The sequence below is a fragment of the Neophocaena asiaeorientalis genome, unplaced genomic scaffold, assembly GCF_003031525.2.
Source record: "Neophocaena asiaeorientalis asiaeorientalis breed wild unplaced genomic scaffold, Neophocaena_asiaeorientalis_V1.1 scaffold30, whole genome shotgun sequence".
In the NCBI taxonomy this organism is placed as follows: domain Eukaryota; kingdom Metazoa; phylum Chordata; class Mammalia; order Artiodactyla; family Phocoenidae; genus Neophocaena; species Neophocaena asiaeorientalis.
In genome coordinates this window covers 9,618,970-9,644,086 of record NW_020174923.1, presented here as the reverse complement: position 1 = coordinate 9,644,086, position 25,117 = coordinate 9,618,970, and the positions used below count along the sequence as shown (strand labels likewise).

Genomic DNA, 25,117 nt, shown 5'->3' with positions numbered 1-25,117 from the left:
TGGCTCAGGAGACTCTAGGGCTTGGTTCACAGGGGCTGAGCAGGAAGGGGTCGGGCCTTGGGTCCACCTCACACCCCTCGGCCGCACGGAGAGAATGCCCAGCCAGCCACTCCCACCCTTGCCCAGTGTCAGCTGAGGCAGCGCTGGGGCCGTTTCTGCTTTGGGTTTGGATCAAGGGCAGCAAAGGTCAGGGTGCAGCAGCGTCCGAATGCCCCAAGGCCCCCTCTTGTTTTGCGCATTACCCTCTCCTCCACCTGTATCTGCTGGCATTTGTGGCTTAGTCATCACATCAGAATCATCGTAGAGCCAAAACTTTTAACCCCAGCCCAGCTCAGAGGTTCCACAGGATCGCGCCACAAAGCCCATTACATTAGGTTCCCGTGGCTACTGTAACAAGTGACCACAAACTGAGGGGCGTCAAACAGCAAGAATTGATTCTCTCACAGTTTAGGGGCCTAACATCCAAAATGAAGGCGTTAGCAGTGTAGGTTCCTTCTGGAGGCTCTGAGGGAAAATCGGTTCCACCCCTGGTGGCTCCAGCAATCTTTAGTGTCCCTTGGCTTGTAGGCACATCACTCCAGTCACTGCTCTGTCTTCTGGTGGCCTTCTACTCCGTGCGTGTGTCTCTGTGCCCTCTCCTCTTATTAGAATACCAGTCGTTGGATTCAGGGCCCTCCCTAGTCTGCTATGACCTTATCTTAACTTGATCATATCTGCAAAGACCCTATTTCCAAATAAGGTCACATTCACAGGTTCCGGGTGGACATGAATTTGGGGGGGATGCTGCCCAGTATTGTTCCATGGGCAGCCCTTCCGTGCTTCGTCAACTCGGGATATGTCCCAGAGACATCCCAGGGTGGCCGTGGAGTAAACCCCACAGTGAAAGCTATAGCCTTTCCACATCTGCCTCTCCTTTAGGTGGTGCAAGTTCATGGCTTCTTGGTGATGATTCCCCACTCTGGCCGAGAGCATAATTGCCTTGGGTCTGGATCTCTTTGTAGACATCGAATGTCTGGCTCAGACCTTGGCTTTTGTAGTTTTAAAGCCCTACAGGTGACTGTGCCACCAGGGCAGTGGCCCGGGGGTTCAGGAAGGGTGATGGTCTGCTGTACTTGGGGTCCCTAAAGACTGACCTTTAATGCAGTGTGCTGGCTCCTTTAATTGTTGGCTGGATGCAGGCTTGTGAAATGGCTTGGTGTCTACAAGAGGCAGTTGGTTTAGGAAACATTCATTTTTCTGTCTGCCTGTGTAAGGATTTCTGGGAGGCATCTCCTTAGCTCTTGGAGCCGGTAGGATTGGAACTGGGGTCGGCAAAAGAGTTTGTTATGAGGTTATGAGATTGAGGATGAAGGGATGGGAAGAGGTGACCGGGGCTCCTCCTGGAAGGCCCCGCCCGCTCCCTGTCCTTTCCAGAAAAGTGAGGATGAGCTTCCTTTCCAGGAAGTCTTTTCGCGTCTCAGAGCCCTGCTCGGATGTGCCGCCAGCCTCATTCCCTCTCATCTAATGGGGTCCTTCGCCATCTCCTACAGGCCTGCACGGCTCCAGTAACCTGGCTGGAAACCGGCTTTGGGCTTGCTCTTCAGGTAGTGCCACAGTGCGGGAGCCTGGAGTTCCTTAGCCAGCTAAGTGGCTTGGCAGACCTGGGCCGCTTGGGCCGGTTTCTGGAGTCGAGGGTGAATCCAGGAGCTCTCTGGGCCCAGATGATAAACTCTCCCCCACGGCCTGGATGGCGAGGCCCAGGGCCACTGTCTCCCAGGAGGGCAGTCTCCATGCCGTCTTTCTCAGGATGCTCCCATTTTAGACGCTGCTTTTTGCAAACCCTCCGGTGGTCTCTAGCACCAGATGGGGCAGGGCCCACAGCCTGGTTGCCAGGGCAAACAGGCTGGCCTTGGGCACACGCTGATGGGGGCCAGATAGTGGCCACTCGGGGAGAAACACTCAGAAACGAACGGCAGCATCCGCACCAAACATGTGCTCGGGAAAAGCAAGGCAGATGAGCTTTCTGTGAGTTGAGTGAGGCCTTGAGTGCACGGGGTCTGGGATGGGGGTGGTGCTGTGTAAAGACACTGTTGGCAACTCCTTTCGCAAAGTGTATAATCAGTCTGTTTCGTAATCCCGATTTTCCTATCGGGCTCACCTGTGTTGCAACAAGCAGTTACAGGGTGCCCAGCTCTGCCCCAGGGGACATAAGGGAGAAGCAAGGCATGATCCCTGCCCTCAGGAAGGAGCGCTAGGACACTGGTGCCAAGCAGTGTGGAAGCACGTTTAAGACTGTGGGTCAGGGTGGGCAGAAGGCATGTAGACTTCCCCCGACCGACCGCCAGGGGCGTGGCTTAAAGTAAGTCAGCCTCCATGTGCTTCGGGCAAATAATGAACCAAGTAACTGTCACAAGGTGAAAAGCATTTGGGCATCTGAAGAGAGATAACGGGTTCCGATGAGAGGATGGGGAGGGGGCCTTGGGGGGCCCTCGAGTTCCTGGGCTTGGTCTTGGACAGTGTTCCTGGAAGGATGTATTCTCCAGGGGAGTGACTGGAACCTGGGTTGGAAGATAGGAAGAGATGTGTGCAGCGCTTGGAGGCTGTGCTGCGGGCATGGCACGTGGCTAGGAGGGAGCTCTCCCCACCCCACGTGTTCCTCCCTCTCTGATCTGAGGACATGGTGCCAGCCTGGGGCCTGCTGGGTCCCCTGGAGTCGGTGGTCCTGGCCGCTAGTCCCTGAGCTGCAGGTGGGCTTGGGTCCTGCCGCTCTTCTTTTTCATCTCAGCTGGCTTGCCCAGAGCATCCCATTGGTGCGGGTTTAGACGACTCCCAGGCTTTGGGGGTCAGGGGGTGGACGCAGCCACCCTCGTCCTGATGCAGAGCTGCTGATCCAGTGCCCAAGGGGCTGTGGGAGCAGATGAACCCCTTGGGTTCCAAAATGGCTAAGAGGTATGCTTGGAGGACCCCAGGAGGTCTGAAGGATGGGAAAAAACAGCAGGAAAAAGCAAAAGCATGTGTGTAACTGAATCACTGTGCTGTACACCTGAAACTGTCACACACTGTTAATCAACTGTGACTCCAATATAAAATAAAACGTTAAAAACGATAAAATAAGTACTAAGGATGTAATGTACGAAGTGATGACTAGCTAACACTGCTGTATGATGTATGAGAAAGTTAGGATTTGCTCTCTTAAGAGTTCTCGTCACAAGGAAAACATTTTTTTTGTTCTTTACTTTATATCTATGAGATGATGGATGTTAATTGAACATGCTGTGATAATCATTTCATAATACATCGAAGTCAAATCATTACGCTGTACACCTTAAACTTATATAGTGCTGTATGCCAATTATATCAATAAAACTGGGGGGAAAAAAGCATGAAAGGAGGTAAAGAGAAGGCAGACTGGGGGTGTAAGTGCCACCGATTCTTCTCCCCTGCCCTGGAGCTCGACTCAGGTGCCTGCCCTGGACACCCCTCCACCCTGCAGTGTGTGTGAGAGCACACACACTCCACACACACGAGGGGCTGAGGGCAAGCGGTCTTGTGGTTAGGATGTGGTTCCGGATGGTCTTTCCGGAAAGAGAAAGGCAGCCTTAGGAAATCAAGGTCGAAAGCGTAAAGAACCCTAAATTGGAGGATGGAGCCGGGGGAACATGTACCAGGCATGGTTCAGTGCATGATTTTGCAGTGCCAAGGACAGGGACAGGCTGCCTGGGAAAGGTGCGAGAGAGTCTGGGTACAGAGCAGGCTCGGCGGCAGGAGGGCCCGAGGGGCAGAGTGGGACTGGACATCTGGTTTATCACATAGAGTTTGCATTCCATCCCGAGGGCCTGAGGAGAGGCATCGAGAGTGTGTACCTGTGGGTGACAGCAGGCATCACCCAGGGAGTTTGCTGGAAGGCAGTTGTCTGAATGAGCGTCCCATATCGGACCCTTGGGGCTCAGGACGTGGGCATGGGTATTTCTCAGACTCTCCGGGTGATTCTGACACCCACCACCAAAGTTTGCACAGAGCAGTCATTTCCAAAGCGGGTACCCAAGACAATCTGAGTGTGAGAAGAGAACGTTATAGATACCTTACTATACGGATTGACAGCTGCACTTGTGCATAGTTTTAAATGAACAGGTAGATTTTGAGTGCTGGGCTAGGCTTCTGTTTAGTTGCTACAGGATCCATAGACTGCGAGGGCCATAGGGTGTCGGGGTGGGGGGAGGCTTATGTGAGATGCCCCAGGATGCTGGGAGGAAAGGCAGCCAAGGGAAGTGGGGAGGGAGGAGGACTTCCAGACTGAGGGGCAGTCTGGGTACCAGCGTCTCCGAAAGGGCAGGAGTGAAGCTGGCTCCCGCAGCCCAGGCCCAGGCTCTCCCAGGGCCCACCTCCAGGACCCCTGAGGCCTGGGCTGGCTGGAATCCTGGAGCCTCTGGCGCCGCCATCGCTGCGTGCGGGTGCAGCTCCAGTGGGAAAGTGATAGAGACCCAGGTGAACCCCATTTTGTAGCTGACAAAATTGGGGTCAGCCTCGTCCAATTAGCATCCTAGGTTAAGCTACTGGAGACCCCAGCAAGGCGGACTGGGCAAGTGTTTGCTGTAAAGATTAAATTGAGATGTAATCTCTATAAAGAAGGGTCCTAACCTGGGGGGCATAGACGTCTGTTCAGAGATGGGCCTGGTGGGGGGCGGTCTTGAGCCCTGAAACTGTAAGCAAAGCTGTGTGTGTGTGTGTGTGTGTGTGTCCATGTTTTTCTGTGGACAGGGGCCATGGCTTCCACCAGGTTCTCAAAGGGGTATGTGACCCCTAAAAGGTTAATCACTGCCTGTAAAAGACTTTTTTATGGCCTGTGGGGAGGGGTGAGAGACATGGTGTGAAGGGGCTTTGAAACCAAAGGGTGGGCAGCCTTGCGCCCGGGCGCAGCAGCAGAGCCTGAAGCCCCGGCAGTGGGAACCAAGGGGGGTCTTTGTTGTCCCCCCACCTCCCCGAGAGCTGTTAGACATGGGGAGGAGGGAAAGGTAGCTGCAGGCAGAAGAGCAATGTTAAGGGCTTGTAGTCAGTCACCCAGGTGAGCGGAGCAGGCACCTGCACGAGGGAGGGACTCAGGAAACGGAAGGCAGGCAGGGGGGTGACCAGCTGGGACGGGGGCTGCCTCTGGGGTTTGACCTCAGGGCCAGGGCCAGGCATCCCCTAACGTGGTCAGGTGGTCAGTGGGGTTCCCTGCTGAGTTCTGCTGAGAGAGACAGTGGGGTCTCCGGCTGTAGTAGCTACAGCAGATTATGGAAGTATGTGAGGGGCCTCGGAGGGAAGAGGAAGTGGGAGCAGAGGCAGTGGGAAGTGGGGACACATAGGTTTGGAGCAGCATGGTTAGGGCAGCTGCTCTGCAGCCCCACGACTCAGTCCAGGGGAGAGATCTTGGGCAAGTGCCCTCTGCCACGGTTTCTCCATCACCAAAGAGGAGATAATAATTTACCTACCTTTTAAGGTTGTGGGCAAAGATCCCAAGAAAGGGCAGAGGTGCAGTGCCTAGGACGGTGTCCATGGAGGCTCTCGGGGTTGTGGCGGGGGGACTGGCTCTTTCTGTGCCAGATGCTGTGCTGGACGTGTCATCTTCACCCAGCCCTGAGGTCTGGCCATGGTTATCACACAGGTAGGGGGGCGCTGAGACACACAAGCCTGGGCTCTGGTGCCTCCAGGAGGGCCCAGGGAACTAGGAGGGAAACCGTGGTAGTTCTGTGAAGGAAAAGTGACTGTGACAAGTAACAGTAACAGCAGCTGTCATCATCCATGCTAAGTGCTTAGAACTGTGATCCACACGTTCCTCGTGTTAACGCGTCCGATTCACAGTTATCCCCATTTTACAGATGATCAGACTGAGGCACGGGCTGATTAACTTGCTTGGGTCACATGACTATCAAATAGCAGAGTAAGAAGACAGAGGGTTTTAAAATGAAAGGAGACTTAACAGCGAGGAGGCTGAACGTGGCGATTCTGGTCCACCTTGGCTTGGAGGGGGTGGTCTCTGGGGAACATGAAGGATGGAAACTCCTGGAAGCTGACCTTGTTCGTGAGATTTGCTCATGAACTGGAGATGAGCTAAATTAAATTAAGCTCTATCCTGACAGCAGAATATTAAGCAGTCATTTTAAACGGTATTATAGATTCATGTTTTTGACCTAGAAAAATGTTCAGAGTGCATTAAATTTAAAAGCCCAGTTACAGTCGGTATGCTTTCACATTTCAAACACTGTCTAATATAATTTTTAAGTGCACAGTGCGTAACTGTACATTGTAACAAAAAGTTATCAAGCAAATACTCAAATTAAGAGACTAGTCATTGCCACCCTGAAACCTCAGTTAATCCCTCCTGGTCCCAACCCCCTCCTTTCCCTTAGATAACCACTGTCACTGGTTTTTATGGTGAAAATTCCCCGGCATACAGAAGTTTTATTGCTTCTGTATGTATCTCTATTCTTTTTTTTTTTTTTTTTTTTTTTTTTTACTGTGCATGTACAGAAAAGTCTGGAAGGGTGACTGTCAAAATTCTAGACAGTGGGTGAGATCGAGGGTGATTTTTATTTCGTTTTGCTTATCTGTATGTTCTAAATTTTCTGTGATTAACGTGTGTGAGTTGTATAATTATTTTCAAGTTAAAAGGCAATGGGGAGACAGGGGTGGAGGTTTCTTCAGGATGGGAGAGGCAGAGGAGAAGGCTGAGGGCGAGAGGGTGAGCGCCCCGAGCCCGGAGGGAGGGGGAGCGCGTCCAGGGCTGCCCACCTTTGCCTTCATCCCCCAAGAAGCAGATTAGGGAAGGGTTTATTGCCTCTTAAGAAGACTGTTACTGTTTTTCTGCCTCAGAGACTTACGCTTTATTGAGGTGTAATTCATATACTGTTCACCCATTTAAAGTGTACAATTCAGTGGTTTTTCGTGCAGTCACAGAGCTGTGCAGCCATCACTACTATCTGATTTTTGCAGCATCCCGAGGACCCCTGAGCTGAGTACCTCTGAGGTTTCCGAGGTGAGACTCAGGTGGTGTGTTTCCACCTGGTGCTGCCCCAGCAAGGCCGTGCCCTGCAACAGGACACACAGGATGCAGTCGGCCTCCTAAAACTCTGCTGGCCTTTCAGCGCTCGGCAAACTGCACCCTGGCCCCAGACTGCCTATTGTGGAAAATACAGTTTTACTGGGGTGCGGCCACGCCCATTCCTAATACAAAGTCCGCAGCTGCTTTTGAGCTACAAGGCAGCGTTGAGTAGTAGCGACAGAGCTACGTTAGTTGTTGTACCATCTGGCCCTTTATGAGAACTTTCCCCCACCCCTGGGTGTGAGCTTCCTGGGGCTGGCTCACCTCTCACCTGGTGGCCCGCTCCCTGCTTTCCAGAAGAAATGATGCTCGTGGATATCATTCTCTGAACTGACCCCGAAGATGCAGCAAATCTTGAACCTGTGGGCCTAAGAGAGGGAGAGGTGAGTTCAAAGGCCATAACCCCCCTGTAGTGGAACGTTCCGGGGTGGAGAGTCCCTGGGGACAGAGCCTGGCTCGGGACGAGTCTTCATGTGGCCCTTTCTGATCTGTGGTCTGGCGATCTTGGTTGGCCTTTCCGGGAGACCCCTTAGGGTCAGGGCATCCTCACGAAGTTGGCTCAGCACCCCGGCTCTGCACCAGGCATGGCCGAGGCCCCTCTGATGACAGTCAAAGGCCCTAGTTAGGTCTCCCCTGGTTGGCACAGTGGTTGAGAGTCCGCCTGCCGATGCAGGGGACACGGGTTCGTGCCCTGGTCCGGGAAGATCCCACATGCCGCGGAGCGGCTGGGCCCGTGAGCTGTGGCCGCTGAGCCTGCGCGTCCGGAGCCTGTGCTCCGCGACGGGAGAGGCCACAACAGTGAGAGGCCCGCGTACCGCAAAAAAAAAAAAAAGGCCCTAGTTAGGAGGCGCTTCAACAGCTGATTCTTAACCAAGGACAGAATGAAATGGACCGACATTTTAGAGGAAAAGAGACGAAGTGGAAGGTATTGGGAGAAGAAGCCTGGGCCTTTGGAGCCTGTTAGAGCTGGTTCTGAGTCCTGACTCTGTGCCTCTGTGAGCCTCGGTTTCTTCTGTGAAAGCAGAATTAAACTCCTCAGGGCCGGGCCATAGCAGATGCTGAGTGAATTTCTGATACATGAGTAAAGGGTGCAAAAGCATGAGAGGGACTCAATAGATGTCAGCCCCACCCACTCCATCTAGAATTCTGAGACCCTGGATGATGCTTCTGTGAAACCTTGTGGCCTCTGTCCCCAGAGCTCCTCAAGAAAAAAGTCATGTGTGTGCAAAATGGAAATAAACTTCCTCTGACATTCCTGGCCTGCTCTGCTTTCTCTCTTCTTCCTACAGCGTGTAAAACTCAGCCTGGCCTCTCTCTCTGTGGCCCAGCTCACTTCTGCTGCCCTTCCTTTGGTCCAGATCAAGAGTTCAGGGCCGGTGGATGGGTTTTCAGCACAGGCCACGTGATGTGAGGGAGACGTGCTCACGCCGGCTCCCAGCACTGTATGGAAACTGTACCTCTGACGGTCCCCTGCTCTGCCTTCTCCGTGCCGCCACTCCCTGGTCACTCCAGGTAGTTGAAAATTCACTGTGCAGAGTTGGTTGACCCGCCCCAGGCCGCCTTGTCCTCACCTGGGTCCCATGACATGTGAGGGTGTAGAGAACAAGGACGGGGTGGGAAGGATGCCAGGAACGCGTTAGATGTGGAGATGCGCAGGAATGATCTTATTGGGCCGCATGTCTAGAACGTTTGCAGGCACGCGATGAGGTCTGAGCTCGCGGTGACCCCGGGCTCTGCAGCCTCTGGAGTCCAGGGTGCTGTCAACAGACAGCACTCCGTGTAGCCGGGAGAGAAGGCCGGAGGTCACTCGTGGGCTTCAGGTTCCTGTGGATTGTTCTGTTCCGAGGGGGACATCCCTTTCCAGGAGGGCTGTTGACCCTGTGACAGGGCGATTTTGGGGGCAGGCACAGTTCTCTCCTGGCGGCTTTTCTCTGCAGCCCTCCAGCATTTAATCTTCAATCCTCAGAAGCCCCTGGGAGAAATGGCCCAGCCATGCCCAGGCAGAAACCAGGTATCTCAGGAGGAATGGTGTTGGAGCAGAGCCATGATGAGCACTGTCAGTCCCCAATTCTTGGTTGTGACATCTTGGCCCCCTGGCCCTGTTGGATCCAGGGCAGGGAACAAAGGAATAAATCTCAGGTGGTGTTTGTTTCTTGTGCCCCGCTTCTGCGGCGGGGTGGGGGGGGGAACCACCGGCAAATAGTCACCAATCATAAGTCTCTTCGATAAAAAAAAAACATCGACTGTCTAGGGATTTTCAGTGCAAAAGGACTTCATCTCTTCCATTTCACAAGGACTCATGAGGTAGGTGATAGGTCAGGCAGGTGTCCTCCCCTGTCTGGATGGAGAGCAGTCCATGATTTACCCAAGGTCGCGCAGCCAAGGGCGGCACCAAGAATCTAAGGAGCCGGATCCTGGCTCAAGTCTCTGGAAATAGATCAGACGTCACAGCTCTGACCTTTCCGTTGCTCTGTTCTGTGTGGCCAAGAGGCTTGTTGTTTGGAAGGGCTGACGCTAAGTAGGTGTGTTTGGTCCTAACCTGAGCAATTTAGAAGCTTGGAAAGGCATTTTGACAATTCTGATCAAGGACTTTAAGTCTCCCCTTGAACGTAAATTGGCGCAGCCACTATGGACAACAATATGGAGGTTCCATAACTAAAAATCAGACTTACCGTGTGATCCAGCCATCCCACTCCTGGGCGTGTGTCTGGAGAAAACTCTAATTCGTAAAGATACGTGCACCCCAGTGTTCATAGCAGCACTATTTACAATAGCCAAGACCTGGAAACAGCCCAAATGTCCATTGACGGAGGAATGGATAAAGAAGATGTGGTATATTACTACAATGGAATATTACTCAGCCATAAAAAAGAGTAAAATAATGCCATTTGCAGCAACATGGATGGACCTAGAGATTATCATTCTAAGTGAAGTAAGTCATATAGAGAAAGACAGATGTCATATGATATCACTTATATGTGGAATCTAAGAAAATAATATAATGAACTTATTTACAAAACAGAAGAGACTCACAGACATAGAAAACAAACATGGTTACCAAAGGGGAAAGCTGGTAGGGGCAGGGGGGAAGGATAAATTAGTAGGAGCTTGGGATTAGCAGATACAAACCACTATGTATAAAACATATAAACAACAAGGTCTTACTGTAGAGCACAGGGAACTATATTCAATATCCTGTAATAAGCCATAATGGCAGCGCATACAAAAAAGAATATATGTATGTATAATTGAATCTCTTTGCTGTACACCAGAAATGAACACAACATTGTAAATCAACTATACGTTAATTTAAAAAAAAAAAAAAAGAAAAAGAGTCTCCCCTTTGGTCAAGCAACTCTAAAGCTAGGAATTTTTTTGCGGGAAATAATGAAGTACATGTGCTGGCATCTCGTGACGAGGATGCTCACCTCCATCTTGTTTATCTCAGTGTTAGAAACAGATAACAGCAGCAGGGCAGTGGTCAAATAAATCACAGCCTCGGATGCTCTGTGGGACCAAAGGTGGTAGAATTTTTTTTACTGAAATGTAAACTGTTCGGATAAAGGAGGGGAAATTAGGCTTTCTTTTGCGAGTGTGTGTTTTCTCATTTTTCTCTGTGGAACTTGAATGATATGTGTCGTTTTGAAAGTCAGAGTTTGCTGAAGTGCGGGTCTGTGCTCAGCAGTAGGTAGGGCCCGCACTATTAAAGCTGGGTTGGCCCTAGTTCATCGATGGACCCCGTGGAGCAGAGACCACTGAGCAGAGCAGGTTCATCCAGAGGATGGGAGCTGCATCCTAGGAATCACTAAGATGGTGTCGGGAGAGCCCGGGCTTGGGTGAAGTAACTTCAGTGCAGGAGCTATGGGGAGCACGGCAGTGGTGGCCATTCCGGACGGCGTCAAAGGCCCCACAAGCTGAAGTTTTTGGCCACCATGATCTCTGCACTCTCCCCAAGCCCCGCCCCAAACGTGTCCCATGCTGCGGGTGGGTACGTGATCTCTGCACTCTCCCCAAGCCCCGCCCCAAACGTGTCCCATGCTGCAGGTGGGTACATGATCTTGCTGAGAAGAGGCTAAGGGATTGGGGGCTGGGTGTGCTCTGGGAAAGGAGAAATGGACATAAGACTTTGTGTCTATGGGGCCAAGAAGAGGGGCCCAAAAAGTGGGTGGGGAGCTGTGGTTGAGAAGTTCAGGGGCAGACTTCCTGCCCCACGCCGGGTCGGGGACCACATGACCTCCCCAGGGCCCTTCCAGCCCCACACAAAGGCTTTCATCCCTGGATCAGCTCTGCCTCCAAGGTTCCAAGTCCCTGCTGTTGACTTCCGCGAGAAACCAAACCCTGAGATCGGTTGCTTTGACATCTTGGGGCCGATATCATGTTCCCCAAACTAAATTTCTCAATTGTCCAGTTTGTGGAGGGTGCCCTTAGCCCTAGAAACGAGGTCAGGCATGTCCTATTTCTTATTTTGGGTGGGTGGGTGACATGGGGGCCCCAGGCCAGCATTCCTCCCCCCGACCTCCAGTTGGCTCAGGTCAACAGTGGGTCCTGGAGGGGCAAATGTCCCCGACCTGAGTGGGACCAGACGCCCTCCCTGTGGGAGGAGAGGCGGCCAGCGTTGTCAGGAAGCCCCGACCTTGAGGTGCAACAGCTCAGAAGAGTGACACCCCGATGAGGAATGTCACCGTGCTGCCAGGCTGGGACAGGAAGGATTTTCTCCCTGCCAGACCGTCTTTAAACACGGAAAGCACGCGCATGTCAGCCATCTTCGCGGGGCCCCCGAGGTGGCCATCCCTCTGCGCATCGTCCCAGCTGTTTGAGCCAAATCTTTGTGATCGGTGGACTCACAACAGGTGTGCTGACAGGTGCTCGTCCTCTGGCTGGCTCGTCACTGTCCCTGAGTTCACCCCCGCTCTGACGTCAGAACACAACAGCTCTGTTGTTCCCATGGCAGCGGCTGCCAGAGTTCACCAGCTGGGGCGGATGCTGGGCTGCTGGTGGAGGTGGGGAGTTGCGATTCCAGCCACCTTTGGTCAGTGGGCCCCAGAGGCCCAATGCAGAGCACCCAGGGCTGAGGTTCTCGTTGTGTCCCTGCCCCCCCCATCCATTGTGAGGGTGGACTTCTTTCTGTGCCCAGTGGTTTGGTGAGGGCGCCTTGGGAAGTGGGCCAGTAAGGGTGTCCAGGCCACATGCCAAAAGGCTAATTTGAAAGTCCTTGCACCACGGGGCTCTGCATATACAGTTGGATCGGGGAGGATGGGCAGTGGAAGCTGGTGGGATGGGGTTGGGAGTGAATGTGGTGGTTTGTGGGGGGGAGATCATCATACAACAAGAACAGTTGTTGGCACTGGGGACCCCTGACCTAGGCGGGGTAGCTGCAGTAGTAAGGCTGGAGGGAAAGCAGTTGACATCGTCAAGAGACATTTAGTAAGGTGCCAGTTGGATCAGCCGTAAGCAGCCCCCCAGCTAGCCTGGAATCTCCTCTGAGTTTGGAAGAGCCTGTGCCTCATGTCTGTCTTGATGAAGCTGGTCGGGGAGGTAACGGAGACAAGATGACAAGGGCTTGTTCTCCTAGAGGCTGGCTGCCTGGCCATCTCAGCCTTCTAGAACTGTCCTTATCCTGAGTGTGCGTCAGGGAGATGGTTAAACATACAGATTCGCAAACCCCACCCCAGGATTCGGGTGGAAAAACGTGCGGCGGGGCCTGGCCAGGGCGCATAGTCTACCATGATCACCTCCCCACCAGGTGATTCTGATGCAGCTGGTCTAACACCCAGCCGGCTTTATGAGCCACTACTCTGGAACTTAACTGAGGGAGAGTCAGGAAGTGAGCAAAAGTGGAAGCTCTGGGCAGCACACTGGGTGTCACAAAGTGTATTTCTAGCGGCTAGAACTCAGAGAAATGGAGTTTAAAATGTTTCTGATGTTTGTTTTATCTGGGCTTGGCTTGGATGCCTCCAGTGATGGGTGTCTCACTACCTACCAAGTCAGCCCAGTGATTTCAAGACAACCCTGCAGAAAGTGCTTCTTTCCACCCGGGCCAATTTCTGCCTCCCTGTAATGTGTTCTTGGTGGTCTGGTCCAGGCATCTGGAGACACGCACGGTAAGTACCACCCTCTTCCCCGAGCAGCTTGCCAAGGATGTGGGTGTTTCTGATGGTGATGAGCGCTCGCATCTGTGTAGTTGATGGGTGTTGCTGTTATTATCCCCATTTTACGGATGAACAGAGACTGAGGCACCCAGAGTTAAGAAACCTGTGCTAGGTCACACAGTTAGTCAATACTCTGAACCACCAGAGCACACTGTTCTAGACTTTTCTACCACCTGCAAGCCTCCCACCAAACATTCTTGGTTCCTTAGGACTTTCCTTCCTATGACCTGTTTTTGTTTGTTTTTTCATTCTCCTCCTGAACCCTGAGGCCCTTCTTCCCACTCTCTGTCTTTAACCACTCTCTGTCTTTCTGAACCATATCTGGGAGGACACACCTCTCCCTTACTCAGATTTTCTCCTTATTTAGTAAAAGTGTAGTTCTCATTTAGTGTATATTTCTCATTAGGTGAATTGCTAATAATTTCTTTTCTTTCTTTTTGTTTTTTTGCCTCACCGCATGGCATGTGAGATCTTAGTTTCCCGACCAGGGATTGGAAGCGTGGAGTCTTAACCCCTGGACCATCAGGGAACTCCCCCTAAAAATTTCGATAGTTGTATTTTGATTTTAAAACTTGCAGGCCATCCCGTTTGATCTTCATGCATCCCATGGGGTGGGAACAGGGTGGGTGTTCCTCCAAGTGCCTCTTTCACGTTGCGGCCGGGAATGTCCAGGTGAGTCTGACCTGTGCAGGGGCTGGGCTGGACCATTACCCTGCTTGTTTTAGGCGTTTCTAGCAACACAGGTAACGATCGCATTGGCTGTTTTGGTGACCACGGTCTCCGCCGACTCTGAGCTCGCAGCCGGCTCAGACCCTCTCGTCTCCAGCTTTGCTCCTTCGGAGCTATATTCTCCCACTTGGCACTTGCAGGGTCGGATGTGGGGACCCACGTGTGGGTTGTAGATGTTTTCCCAGTATGCTTGGCCTTATTAGATTTGGCCAGGGGTTCAAGCCTGTGAAAAATCTGAGCTGAAGGCTTGCATTCCAGCAGCACGGCTGGTTTTCCATCTCCCTGTGGGTGATTGAGTGCCGGGGACATCGCATCCAGAGCTGGTGGCCATGGATTCAGACGCTCATGTACTTGACTCATGGAAAGCCCGCCAGGGCCCCAGCCTCTACTCTTCTTGCTTTAGACACACTTTTAAGACACTGCTTTGTGTGGGTCCCAGTCCATAGCGGTTTAGAAGCCGTATGAGAAAAGGGGGATAGTGTGCTGTCAGACACACAGACAGAAAGTTACAACTACGGAGGAAGCTATAAGAAGTACACTTAAAAACTCCAAATTATATTCAGGGGTCATTTAGTTTAGAGGAACTCTGTCATGTATATATATATATGGTTGTTTTAGTGGGGGTCCTATATATCTTAAAAGCCCTTGAGGGATTCTCTATATTATAGTCCTAAAGATAATCCAGAGTTGTAAGAAGGTCAAATTATATCTCTTCTGTGTGCAGAGAAATGTTTAACTTTACACATGAAAGAGTAAGCTTTACTTATATGGAAATGTTCTCTCTGGCCATGCCAGCTAATTGGGAGCCCCCCTTTTTTTTTTTTTGAGGTACGCGGGCCTCTCACTGTTGTGGCCTCTCCTGTGCGGAGCACAGGCTCCGGACACGCAGGCTCAGCGGCCATGGCTCACGGGCCCAGCCGCTCCGCGGCATGTGGGATCTTCCTGGACTGGGGCACGAACCCGTGTCCCCTGCATCGGCAGGCGGACTCTCAACCACTGCGCCACCAGGGAAGCCCTAGGAGCCCTTTTATAGCTATTTTTAAATGTTTCAAAGAAAATGTGCTAAACCGTGTCCCCGGGGCGTTGAATCTGTGGGCCCTGGAGAAAAACGGGAGCATTTTCCTGTCGCTGCGGAAATCAGGGGCGGCCTTGTCAGGGAGGAAGAAGCAGAACAGGGCTGGGGAGAGGTGGGTGGGTAGGATGAGGGGGGCTCTCTTTGAGGAAGAAGGACGGGCACGAGCACAGTGAAGGTGTTGGACCTGGGTCAGGGGCATTTGGGATGCCTGGCTGGGGAAGGGGGGCCGGATCCTGAGCTGCTGGAATGTTCCCAAGCCTGTCGGCCAGGGACTGCCCGACCGACTTTGGTGAGATGGTTAACTGAGTGCATTTCTGGGCCCCTCCCCACTGAGGCAGAGGTGGGATCGGTCTGGGGCGGGCCCCCAAATCTGCATCTTAGCTAGCAGTTCAGGCAACCCGTGGGGCAGGTGGCCTCTGGCTGTGCTCTGGAGACTTGCTGGTGCCGACTGCACCGGGCCCGTTGCAGATGCTCAAGTGACACAGGTGGCCGAGTTAGAACAGTGGCTGTAGCCACAGTGCTGGGGAGGAGGAGTTGGGTGGGTGGAACGGGGGTGGTAACGGGGAGCCTGGTTAGGAGGCTCAGGTGAGACCCTTCGACCGGAGTCCGGTCCACCTGGCATTGGAGCCCCTGGTTTGGGCGCCACCCAGCCTCCTTCATGGTCACCTTTCTTCCTCATCGACCTGGGGTACCCTGGAGTCTCCATTGAGGGATCAGAAGGCAGGAGGGCTGCTGCGGGCCTGGCCCCTCCTGGTGGCCTGGGAGGGGGTCTGCCTCGGCTGAAAAGTCATCTGAGCCACTACCCAGGTGACCGCCGCGGGCTGGCTCCACGCACCAGGGACGCAGAGGGTGAGAGGAGAATGGGCCCAGTGTCCTTCCCATCTGCCTCTCTGAGTGGAGCTTCTGTAAGGACAGGGCTGCGGCTTCCCGAGGGGTTGAAGGCAGCCAGCACAGGCCAGCCCCTCCCGCTACGGGGGAGCAAGGTCAGAAGGCCCGAGAGAGAACCCCAACACTCAGAGCACTGGTCTCAAGTCAGTGCGCAAAGCAGGGCTTGGAGGTGAGGGCATGGGGCAGCTGGGGACATGGGCAGAGGGCAAGGGTGCCTCTGCCGGTTGGTACAGGGATTTCAGTTCCTGAACGAGGGAGCTGACTCTAATTTCCGGGCCTTATCTCTAAGATCACCATCCAAATGTTTCAGGTCTTCATCCACTTGTGTGTCTCCAGGAAAACCACCTGGGCAGCATTGGGGCACCCACCCCAGCGTGCCTGGCTCAGGGTGTAACGGGTGACCGAGTGGGTGGGGGCCCTCCAGAGTGGGAGAGACTCGTGCAGGTTTTGCTCGTTGTTACCAGTTAACGTGGGGCGTGAGCCAGTGGCTCCAGGCCCAAAAATAGACCTTGGATCCTGGGGTGCAATTTTCCCCATTCTCTACAGGTGAAGAGACATTCACAGCGCTCTCCCTCTCCTCACCTGTTTGGACACCCCTGTGGCCATTCCCAGGGGTGGGAAAAGCTCAATCTCGGACATTTGGGACCCAGATTCAAACCCAGCCTCCTCCCTGTGAGCTGGGACAGTTTCTCGGTTTCTGCACGTCTATTACTTGGTGTGGGGAGATGCTTTCATTTCTCTTGGGCGTATACTTAGGAGTACAATCGCTGGGTCATATGGTAGATCTACATTTACCATCTTATAGAACTGCCAAGCTGTTTTCCAGAGCGGCTGCACCATTTTGCATCCCCACCAGCAGCATGTGAGGGTTCCGATGTCCCCACGTCCTCACCAAGTCTCGTCATTGCCTGTCTTTTTCATCGTAGCCATCCGAGTGGGTATGAAGTGGTATCTTCATTTTGCATTTCCCTGATGAGTGTTCGTGTTGAACATCTTTTTATGGGCTTTATTAGCCATACGTAAATCTTCTTTGGTGATGTGTTTATTTCAACCTTTTGCCTATTTTTATAAATTTAGTTACTTATTTTTGGCTGCATTGGGTCTTCGTTGCTGTGCGCAGGCTTCTTCTAGATTGTGTTGAGCGGTGGCTACTCTTCCTTGTGGTGCGCGGGCTTCTTATCGCGGTGGCTTCTCTTGCTGTGGAGCACGGGCTCTAGGCACGCGGGCTTCAGTAAATGCGGCATGAGGGCTCAGTAGTTGTGGCACACGGGCTTTGTTGCTCCGCGGCATGTGAGATCTTCCCGGACCAGGGCTCGAACTGGTGTCCCCTGCATTGGCAGGCGGATTCTTAACCACTGCACCACCAGGGAAGTCCCTGCCCATTTTTAAATTGGATTGTTTGTCTTCTTATTATTGTAAGAGCTGTTTATACAAACTGATTCAAGTCTTTTGTTGGATATGTGATTTGCAGGTATTTCCTTCCAGTCCTTGTCTTGTGTTTTCACTTATTAACGATGTCTTCTGAGGTGCAGAGGTTTTTAATACTGATGAGGCCACACTTATCAATTTCTTGTATTGCTTGTGCTTTTGGTGTTATATCTAAGAATCTTTGCCTAACCCGAAGTCATGAAGATACAGTTGTTTCCTTCCAAGCGTCTATAGCTTTAGACCTTACCTTAAGGTCTGTGGTCACTTTAATTTCTGTATATAATTTTGTATATGATGAGTTAAGGGGGTAAATTAATCTTTTTTGCATGTGGATATCCAACTGTCCCAGGAACATTTGTTGAAAACGAACAAAAAAATGACTCTTTCCCCCATTGGATGGCTGGGGCGCTTTTGTTGAAAATCTCAACCATTGTGTTTAATTTCCCGGCTTTCTCTTTCTCTCTCCTCTTGCTCATCGTGGTGGTTGGCAGACTGGTAGAATATGATGTTAACCGCATTTCCACATGTATGACTGCATCATCATAGTTTCCAAGAGCCAGCAGCTATGTGACCATTGGTCAAAGACAAGGTGGTCTACCCGAGTAGTAGCTGCCATCTGCCAGATGTGTGATTTGGGTCAAGTTTCTTAATTGCTCCCTGCCTCAGTTTCCCCACCCGTGAACCAGGGGTGCTAATAACTCCCTACCTCAACGGTTACTGTAAAAAAGATAAGCGGAGGGCAGCCCACACGGTTGACATTAGTTGTTCCGTTGATGCAGCGGTGTTTCTGATGACCAGCATTACTTTGGGCTAAAATTGCTCAGCCTGGCTCCGCACATCCTAAAATAAAAGAAGGGAAGGGATACCCACACAGTTGAGGGGTGCTCCGTGCAGACCGCAGTGCCTAGGAAGCAGCTCCCGTAGCCCACACATCTGGCCGTTTTTGACATCAGCTTCAAGTGATACTCTTTTTTGGTGTGAGTGCACCTTCTTTAGGAAGGCCTGGCGGAGCACGTGTCCCTGAGTGATGCCAAAGAGATGTGAAAAAAGAAATACCACTAGCTTAACCTCCTCTCTGGTTTGCGCTGAATTCTAGTACAAACATGCACGTCAGCACACTCACCCACACTCGCCTCCCCCTACACACACACACACACACACACACACACCCCTTTCCTGGCAGGCTCCTCCTCCTTTACCGCCTCCTCCTTTCATTTGTAAGTAGCTCCCTCCAGAGGGCCAGACATTTGCATCACCCCCACCTGAACCCTAACTTGTCTCCGAAGGTGGGGTCTTAACCCCAGCACTGGACATCTGGAGCCTGGTCCCTGTTTGTCGTGGGGCCATCCTGGAGGGAGGGGGGGGTGTAGCCCCCCCCCCCCCTTCCAGTTGTGACAACCAAAACTGTCTCCAGACATGGCCACATGTCCCCCTGGGAAGCAAAACCACACCCCACTGAGAACAGCCGCCCTGCCGGGTCTCATTAAAGGCGTATGAGACAGAGATCGGGAGCCGGAGAACAGACCCTCGTGGGCAGGTGTCAGGAGAGTGATCTGGAGGGTCGCGTCCCCCGGCCTGTCCTGCACTCAGAGCCCCGTGTGCCTTGTCTCCAGGGCCTCACTGTGCTCGGAACGCTCCGGGCAGCGCTGTGCATCTTCCTGCCCCGTGGACTTGCCGTGAAACGGCCGTAGCACCTGTGGCTCCTCGGCCCTGGTGCCCTGGAACCTCCACTCTTGGTTCACACCACCTTCTCTCCGAAGCCGTGTCTGCAAAGGCCCCCGACATGAAAGGAAACGCGGGGAGAGCCCCTTGGCGGAGCCCCAGTCCCGACAACGAAGCCGTGCTTTTGAGGCAGAAGCACCAATTGCTACATGTCCGAGAGAAAGGAGACCTGCCGCCGCAGCGGAGACAGGACCTCTAGCAGTGCAGGAGCTGCCCCAGCGCTTGGCCGAGGAGCTGCAGGCAGAGCAGCAGGAGGCCCCAGGCCAGCAGGTCCGAGGCCTGGAGAGGCTGTACTTGGCACATCTGTTGGAGGGGAGGCGGTGGTGGGCAGACTGGCCGAGGACCATGAACCTGACTCAGAGGGCTCGACCCAGCCAGGAGCAGCCAGGTCGCCCAGGGCCGAGAGGAAGCACACAGTGGCTGTGCGGCAAGAGAAGGGACACAGGGAAGAGCTGGTCTGACGGCAGCCCTGGTGCACCACGTCCCGGAGAAGAGCGGTGGACCAGGAGAGGCAGGGAGCCTCCAGAGCCACGGGCCTGAGTCCTCGTCCCCTGAGCCCACCAGAGAGGAGTAAAGGAAAACACGTGCCTTCAACGAAGACCGGCGGGGGCCACCGTCCCATTGACCCTGGGCTGAGCAGAGGGACAGACTTGGGAAAGCTCTTGGCTGCTGTAGGGGAGATCAAATGCCTGGAGGAACGGGAGACCGAAACAGCCCAGGACGGCAGGAGGCAGCTGGGGAAGCGAACGGCTTGTCTTCAAGGCCCGAAAAACCAGTTTGGATCAGAGCCCCGAGGGCAAAGCCGAGGACCTGGAACAGCTGTGGCCAGTCGGCTGGACCTGCAGAAGGGGGCGGCTCACCGCTGGCAAAGCTCTGTGACAAGAGCAGGTGGTAGGGAGAGCTGGAGTTTGCCTCTGAAGAGTTGTTTGATACCAACCGGAAGCTGAGAAAACACCTGCACTTGCACCGGGATCTCAAGCCTGGGATGGATCAGAGCCCCAGTGAAGAACAGGGCTTTGAGGAGACGCAGGCGTGGAGAAGGGAGAGCCAGAGAAAGAGGAACGCAAGAGATGCAGAGATGGACGTGGTGCCCGCCGGGGAGCCCGCGAGTCCAGCGGGGGTGGACGCCCACCTGACGCCGTCCAGAACCAGCTTGAAAAAGTTACTAAGCAAGCCCAGGAACCAAAAATCCCATAGGATGGCCAAGTGCGTGGTTGAGCATGACAGTAAACCGTGGTCTCCCGAGGCAGGGACATCTGTCGATGAAGAGGACCTGCTCTCGTGCAGCCCCGAATCCAGACAGGAGCCTCCCCGACCGGACGCGCTGGTGCAGGGCTCCCTTCAGCTTCACCCGCAAGAACAGGCAGACAGAGGTGGCTTGACGGCATCAAGGCAGAAGCAGAAAATGCAAGTGGAGCAGAGAACACCAAAGCAGCTGGACTCGCTCAAGCAAATCAGACACCCCAAGATGAGCTTGGAGGCCGACCTCCAGACGGAGCTGGAAGATGGGAGGAGGGAACAGAGGCAAGCTTCTCTGGCTCATCGGAAGCCTGACTCCCCCTCCAGACCAGGAGAAGAAAGGAGGGTATGACCGCAGCCCCACTTCCCCCTCGGCCAGCATCGTCGACGATGACGGGCACAGTCAGATGATCCATGACCTTCAACAGCAAATTCTAGAGCAAAACAAGTTGCACAAGCAGTTTCTTGAAGAAGCCAGGAAATGCTTGTGAGAGTTTCAGGGAATATGTTAAAAGCGAGAGTCCTGCCCCTGGTAAATACATCACTGATAACTGAGCGTTCTGCCAGAGCTGGCACCCAAGTCTGTGCGATTGTATTTGCACCATGTGCTCAGAAACCTGTAGCCTCTTTAAAATGGGCCATCAGCCATCCTTCCGTCCTTTGGAGCGAATTCCTCTGCAGGAATCATACTTATTGCCAGTCTCGCCTTTAAAACTAAGTCCAATTCAGGAAGACTCCTTAGCACGAACATGTGGGGCGCGGTAGGAGGGTCTGGCCATTGTAGCACAAAGGTGTGTCCCGGAGCTGAGGCTGTTTTCACGTGCCACAGCACAGATGGAAACACCAGGTACGTTTAAGTGCTTCAGATGTTTTGGCGAAATGAACACTGGACTTTGAGGGGCATGCAAGGTCAGACGGGCGCAGTTTCAGAAGATACATCATTTGTTGCTTAGCCAGTGGCTGAGACGTTAATGGAGAGATTTGACAAAAATCTTTTAGTCTTTCAAACCAACATCATTTAATAGGACATCAGTAACATTCTTATAACTTTAATATTAGAAAGCAGGAGGGAGGGAGAAAGGAGGGGGAGAGGGAGGGAAAGAAGCGGGTGGAAGCAAGAGGCAGAAAGAGGAAAGAGAGAGAAAGGGGAAATGGTTCCCAGCAACTCAGCCCTATAGACTCCTTCTGGGGCTGGCAGTGCTGGGGGAACCAGGGTGTCTGGTAGGTTCCCTACCCTCCAGCTTTACCTCTGACCCAGAAACCTTGGCAGACGTGGAGACCCTACACTGGGTGGGGTTTTATCTGCCTGTTACATACTTAGGGCTTGGAATGGGGGTGGACGAACCTTTTCTGCAAAGAGCCAATAATAAACATTTTAGGCTTTGCTGGCCATACGGTCTCCGGCAACTACTCTACACCTGCCTTTGCAGCTGGAAGACAGCCACAGACAACACATAAATGAATGGTGTGACCGAGTTCCAGTAAGACTTTTATTTACAAAAATAGGTGGTAGGCAGGCTTTGGCCCTTGGGCCAGAGCTAACTGACCCCTGGACTTAGCATATGAAGGAGATGTTCCTTCCCTCCCTCCCTCCCTCCCTTCCTCCCTCCTTCCCTCCCTCCCAAGGACCTCAGATGCACTGGGTGGGATAAATCCTCTTCATTCTTGATATGTTGGCATCATTGGGCCATCAATGGCCTTTTTTTTTTATCTTATGTATGTTTGGCATCATAGCCCAGCCACGTGAAAGTGACCAACAGAGTGAAGGCAGGGTCTGCCGCGACCCCAGCCCGTCCATATATAGACAACATAATGAACAACTGTGAGCCTACCACCCAAACCCAAGATCTGGAATGTTTGCTGAAAACCAGCTTTATCTGTGTGCTACTTCCCTCTTCTCTACGCTGTTCCTCCTTAGCTGTATCGTACACCCGCTGAACTCGGGAGTTGTCCCTGCACTTCACTACAACCCGAACACAGCCTGTATTGTTTAGTTTTACTTCTGCTTGAACCCTATAAAAAGGATATTATATCATGTGTGGTCTTTTGGAAGCGTTTTTCGACCCAGCATAGTTAGTTCATTCGTGTCACACGTAGGTGTCATTTCTGCCACAGCGTCATAGCACGTGACCCTCTGAGCCTTCTTTCCATAGCTGCTTCTGTTTTGTGCCAGTTCCCCAAAAGTGGACTACATCCCTAATGCGTTTGGATCAGAAGGCCTGGCATCAAAAAGTGCTTTGGGAATGTTTGAACACCACAGCTGAGATGTAGGTGTGGGAAAGGTCCCATCCCTCCTTTTCTTCCCATTTTCACCTTTTTTTTTGGTCCCTGGAAAATGTTGACCTGATATTATACTGTTTTTCCTTTGCAAGTACTGAGTGACAGACACTGCCCCACTTCACTGGAGCTGAACAGTGAACAACACACACACAGGACATGTTCTGGTGGAGGATATAGGTAACAAGTGACCACAGTGACAGATGGTGATAGAGGGATACTCAGAGAGGTGGGGTGACTGACTGGATATGTGTCTCTGAGCATCCAGCCCACAACCCCTGAATGCGACCATTCGTATGGAGCAGTAATGGCATCCCACAAGGTGTTTTTTGTTTGTTTGTTTGTTTTTCAGTTTTGTTTTAAAATCAATAGCTTGAGTGAGGAACCTTCCACCATCTCACGTCTCCATCATGTGAGTCTCCATTGTCTGTGGCTTTTCCATTGTAGGTGGAGAAAATGTTTGATCCCAGCCCGGTTTCTCTCACCTGCTTCCGGAGTACCATGGGTCAGGGCTGCGGAGCTGCTCACCGATTTGGTCTGAGCCCAACAGTGAATAAGAAAAAAGTCCTGGGGCCAAGAGAGCTTTGTCACTCCCGGGCCAGATGAGGATTCCCTGCGGGGAGGGGCACTGGCCTTTAGTGGCTGCTCAGCTGGAACTCCCATCTGTCACTATGGGATCACCTCGGTCTGAGGGTGGAGGGGGTGCCGTGGGATCACTGGGTTTAAAGCCGTGGCCACGATGGGACCCAAACACTGAGTAATGAGATCCTCGTGACTCGGGCTGGAACCCGCAGTCTAATGAAGGGGCAAGCCTGCCTTTAAGTGCGTTATTTTTGTTTCCACTTTCAGAGGTCATGTTTGTGGCCCGTGTGTTCTAGGTGAGGAATTGTCCCTTCTTGGCCACACTTGAGCTAAAAGTAGGTGTGGGGGATGGGCAGCGAGACGTGGTGGAGGCTGACTCAACTCTGCTTGGCCTGTCACTCCCACACTGTCCCCTGGAAGCTGGATGAGACGGCCTGCCCTTTCCCACCTGTCCTGCAGAAGGCTGAAGGGGGGAGGGCCAGGGTACCCCCTTGCCCAGGACAGTGACGTGGGTAATGAAACAGCCCTCCAGGACTACCCCCGCCCGCCGCCCACAAAAAGAGCTGACCCTCCAGTGATTCCCGATGGAGACGTCACCGGTAACTTCCATCTCTCATTGGTATCCAGGGGCTGGGCTGGGATCCCAGAAGACACTGCCTTCACTCCCTGTCGGTCACTTTGACATGACTATGGTGCCCAGGGCCCTGGGACAGCGCCACCTGGAAGGGTTCCGCCCAGTACTGCCAGGGGGCAGTGGGGACTCCGACACGGTGCCTCCTCCTAAAGGGTCCTCGCCCAGCGGCCTTCCCCATGCGTCCTCCCTCCCTCCCTCATGGGCTCTTCCTCTCTGAAACTGCATCTTCTAGAACTTTCCCCTGGTTTTGTGCTTCATCTCCCCACTTTTGGGGGCAGCTACCCTGTTCCTGTTTCACTCTGTGTTGTCAGGTCACTTCCTTGCAGCCCAGCCAGTGAGTCCTCCCCAGACGGCAGCCGCTAGGGAAGGCCTCCGTGGCTGGCCTGCTGGTGGACAGGCCCTCCGTTTGCCCAAGGGATCCACAGGCGGAAGACGGCGCCGGTGGTGCCTGCTGCGAGGTCCGCTGTCCACAGGCAGGTGCGGGCCAGCAGTGACCGACAAGGACCAGGACACTTCGGAAGCAGGGACAGAAGTTCTCCCTCAACAGTGTGACTGTTCCAGCCCTGGAGGGGCCGGTGGGCACCCTCGGTTCGGATGTGACCCCGCGTTCTGTGTGTGCTGCTCTGAGGGTCCTTATGCCTGTCCACCCCCCCACACACTGCCCAGCCAGGTGCGAGGTTGTAGTGTGTATGAGGACATCCAGAATCTCAGAACTGTAAAATAATGGGAAAATAGGTTTCTCAAGTTGGGGTGGAGGGCGGGGGACCCTCTTTCGAGCCTTGAGATGCGGGCAGCTTCTTGCCTCCACGTGGTGGAGACATGATTAAGAGCTGATGACAGAGTGCAGCCCTCCCTCATCCTGGCTGGAGACGGGAGGCTGGGTGGACTGCACACCACACGCCACCCGCTCCGAGGGGCAGCTGGGCTGCCACCTGGGCTCTTACTTGCTAAGCTAACGACAACTAGCCGAGGAGAGGGGGCATGAACCGCCCAGCCTGCGCACCCAGCTTCCCTCCACACTGGCAGCTGGGAGGGTGGCTCTGGGGTTCCAGCCTTTCCATCGCTGCTCCTAGCTCCTGAGAAATGCCGTGGATTGGAGTCGGCCCACAGACCACATGCCTCAACGTCCCACGCCAGGGCCACTGCTGCTGCTCTGTCCATGCGGACGGGGGCCTGAGCCACAGGCCCGGCACTCGAGTATTCACTCCCCAAAATGAGGCATCCTAGAAGGGGAGACCTGCCCGAGGTCACGGCCCACCAGCAGCAGCGTGAGGACAGGACCCTTGTCTGCTGCCCCTCACTTCTTAGCTGTCTGTCCAGCCTCTTCCTCAGCC

At 53.3% G+C, this 25,117-nt stretch overlaps 2 protein-coding genes across 2 annotated transcripts in view; both read left to right on the top strand.

Annotated features, from left to right (window-relative positions):
- The first annotated feature begins 18,866 nt into the window (after positions 1 to 18,866).
- CEP295NL (CEP295 N-terminal like) lies at positions 18,867 to 20,802 on the top strand. The gene is given in 6 exon segments (XM_024760784.1): positions 18,867 to 19,257; positions 19,260 to 19,360; positions 19,363 to 19,826; positions 19,828 to 19,900; positions 19,902 to 20,609; positions 20,611 to 20,802. Coding segments are annotated over 6 exon segments (1,683 nt in total). The 5' UTR covers positions 18,867 to 19,112.
- Positions 20,803 to 21,109: 307 nt separating this feature from the next.
- Positions 21,110 to 25,117, top strand: part of TIMP2 (TIMP metallopeptidase inhibitor 2) — a 24,960-nt gene continuing 20,952 nt past the window's right edge. Inside the window, exon 1 of the mRNA XM_024760786.1 lies at positions 21,110 to 21,137. Within this exon, the coding sequence (XP_024616554.1) occupies positions 21,125 to 21,137 (13 nt within the window). The 5' untranslated portion in view covers positions 21,110 to 21,124. The remainder of the gene's footprint in view (positions 21,138 to 25,117) is intronic.